We start from the raw sequence: 2,915 nt of genomic DNA, 5'->3' as shown, positions 1-2,915 counted from the left end.
CCACCGGCAGTTACCACGACGCGATCTCGAACAACGAGGACGTGGCGACAAGCTAGTCCAGTGTGGGTCTCACGATTCATGCTGTCATGGAAGCGATCGTCGAGCGCCTCGGCAATGAGTGGATGGCCCTCCCTGCCAAAAGGAAGGCTTTGTCCACATAGATGCAAGATTTGAAGGCTGCGTTGAGGTGGTCGACGACACGTTCGTGTGCATAAGTGGGCTGTATGAAAAGGACGATGGCAACAAGGCTGCTTACTTTTGCCGCAAGAACTTTTACGCCCTCAGCGTCATGGTGGTGAGAACAAATTTCATCTTATTAAATCTCGCGCATGCTGTTAGTAGAATGCAAATGAGGAACGTGAACGACAGCTTTTCGCCACTCTCCAGTATTTTAACGACATTTGCCGTGGCTCCAACTGCAGTGATAGAAAAGAACGCAGTAGTCGCGGTAAACGGAGTTTCCGTCACTATTTAGTTTTGGCAGGGGTGACGTGACACCATAAAAAGTTTATCGAGCTTCATATTTGATCGTGGTAGCTTTTAAGAAAAATAATGCATGAAAGGAAATCAAACGTGCTGATTGCGCTCTAATTTCATAAACAGTGATATGCAGACATGCAGTAACTGCCACATATAAAATGAAGGATACAGCTGTCGAAGCTGCGCTCCGAAAGCAACTCGAGAGAAATAAGTGCGTTGGACCACACAGTTACAGTTGTTCTGCACGTAGCTAGTTTTATTGCTGTTGCCGACTTCCTTCCAAAGCAAACAACACTCTGCAGGTATGTGACCAACCCTGCCGATGACTGCCCTCGCACTCGGGGCCCGTGCACGACGCCTTTATGTGGAAGACCTCCACCGTGAGCCAGGACTGGGCAGTGGACGCCGTGGCCAGGTTGGTGAATAGCTGCTTGGTATGCAAGCGTGAGAATGCTTGTGTGGTGTCTTAGTGTAGCAAAAACATTATTCATGGTAATTTTATTACACGCTGCATGGTTCTTAACTACTCAAGTCTCTTTGTCCAAATTTCTGCCCCGTATGTTATTAGTGGCAGCTACCTTGGTCGAACACTATCTACTTTAGTGGCACTCGTGTTACCTTGAATGAAAATTCTCTCATGCACACATTTGAGAAAACAAGTCATACTGAGACCCGAGGCGGCACACAAAAATCCGACTTGCTCTCAGTGTATAATGGCAACTTGTCTTTCTATGGTCATGGGGAAGACTACTAGTGCAATGAAAGGTCAAGCATGAAATAAACTTTCATGAAGAGATTGTATGATCCTTTATTATAAAGTGGTGAAATAATAAATAGTAAGCATGCGATGATACAGAAAATGTTACACTGTGAGGCTATGTTAAAAAAAATAATACATCAAATACAACTGCCATAGATGTTGTACTTCATAAATACAGTTAGGTGTAGAAAGGACAACTTGTATAAAAAATACAAATAAGCAAGCACAGCCATGTGCTATATAGCAATAAAATAAGTCAACTGACAACTCAAACGTATTTCAGTCATGGTTCATAAAAAGCGCTAAAAAACAACTCAAACGGTTGCAAAAGAAAGCTGCTGTCACGTTTCATTGATGGCCTAAGCACAAAAAAAAAATCTAAGGGAAACCAAGCCTTGAGTGCGCTGACCGTCTGCAGCCGCAGATCAGTCCCAAAAGAAAGAACAACACCCTTACCACCAAAGAAGATGCGCCTTCTGTCACTCGCCCCTTCTTTTCTATGAAAGAGGTTAAGGGCTGCAGTTCAGTAGCTTCGTTGTCATTCCTCCTGACGAAGGAATTGAGTTGATAAAGCCATTTTTTCGTTGGAGCATTTCAAAAGCCGTAATTATGTAACCTAACCAGACAAGCAATTCTGTGAATATGTCTAGCTGTAAAAAAAAAGGAAAGCAGTGCATATCAGTGACACGATGTCTTCGAATAAGTTAAAAGAAGTGAGAAAGGAATAGTACATATTCATGTATACATTCATATTATGCTAATTGAAACACTGTCCTCCACAGGTGATAGTGCATACTCGCTTCAACCTTGGCTGCTTAACCCCATCCCTGGAGCACATCCTGCAGAATCCTCTGCTGCCCGATTCCACCGCACCCACTCTTCACTGCGGTGCGTCGTATAACTGTGCACTGGAGCCCTCAAGGCCCACTTTCGGTGCTTGCAGAGGTACAGAACACTGTACTATGGCCCACTCTTCACGTCGAAGATCATCGCAGTTTGTGTCGTGCTTCACAACCTCGGTGTTGGCAGCAGCTGCCTGAGCGAGACGACATCCCTTGCACTGAAGAACTCGAATGAGAATATGCGGACCTTTACAACAACAATAGCGACGATACGGCTGCAGTAGACATGAACCAGGCGGGTAGGCAAAGGCAGGATCACGCTCTGTAGTGGTTCACAGCTGGGCACGACTCGATGTAATGGGGTTTACATTCCTGCGAGATGTGCACAGAAACGTGAAACACAAGAAGCTCTTGGTGTTTCTCATGACAAAGTAGCCACTTGCATTGTATTCGATCCTATACCTATCCCCTGTACTTGTGTTCTTGCAGGAATTGTATTCTGACAAAATCTTCATTGTGTTCGTTCATTGAGAGCATGCTAATTGTACCAAGCAGTTAGGCAAAAGCATGCTCAGTTTCTGCCGCAAATCGTAGGAGGACTAGTTTGTTGAGACCATAGTGACTCTGTAAAGAGCCTGTGTTATTTTGCAGCAGTGCATGCAACATTGAATGCCATTCCAGAGCATTGTTTTCGGCACTTTATTCACAATGCGAACCCATGTGATGACTGTACGAGTCTGGCAGGTGTGTACAAAAGCTCTATTCATGTAGTAGCCACTCGTACATGCAAGAGCACAAACTTGCTGTGGTTGGTAATCCATGTAAACGCTTAT

The 2,915-nt window shown here is 44.7% G+C and overlaps 1 protein-coding gene across 1 annotated transcript; it reads left to right on the top strand.

Annotated features, from left to right (window-relative positions):
* Nucleotides 1–792: 792 nt before the first annotated feature.
* LOC125757254 (uncharacterized) lies at nucleotides 793–2,513 on the top strand. The gene is made up of 2 exons (XM_049412688.1): nucleotides 793–895; nucleotides 2,023–2,513. The coding sequence occupies exons 1-2, from the start codon at nucleotides 803–805 to the stop codon at nucleotides 2,278–2,280; spliced, it is 351 nt and encodes a 116-aa protein (XP_049268645.1). The 5' UTR covers nucleotides 793–802; the 3' UTR covers nucleotides 2,281–2,513.
* The last annotated feature ends 402 nt before the right edge of the window (nucleotides 2,514–2,915 follow it).

Source organism: Rhipicephalus sanguineus, chromosome 2 (genome assembly GCF_013339695.2).
Source record: "Rhipicephalus sanguineus isolate Rsan-2018 chromosome 2, BIME_Rsan_1.4, whole genome shotgun sequence".
NCBI classification, from domain to species: domain Eukaryota; kingdom Metazoa; phylum Arthropoda; class Arachnida; order Ixodida; family Ixodidae; genus Rhipicephalus; species Rhipicephalus sanguineus.
Note: the sequence above shows the minus strand (reverse complement) of the source record. Positions and strands in the feature narration are given on the sequence as shown.

Excerpts from the sequence above, each read along its gene's own strand:
- LOC125757254 (XM_049412688.1), top strand. The coding sequence starts at position 803 with ATGACTGCCCTCGCACTCGGGGCCCGTGCACGACGCCTTTATGTGGAA. Across the intron at positions 896-2,022 it reads GCAGTGGACGCCGTGGCCAG|GTGATAGTGCATACTCGCTT; the intron begins GTTGGTGAATAG and ends TGTCCTCCACAG.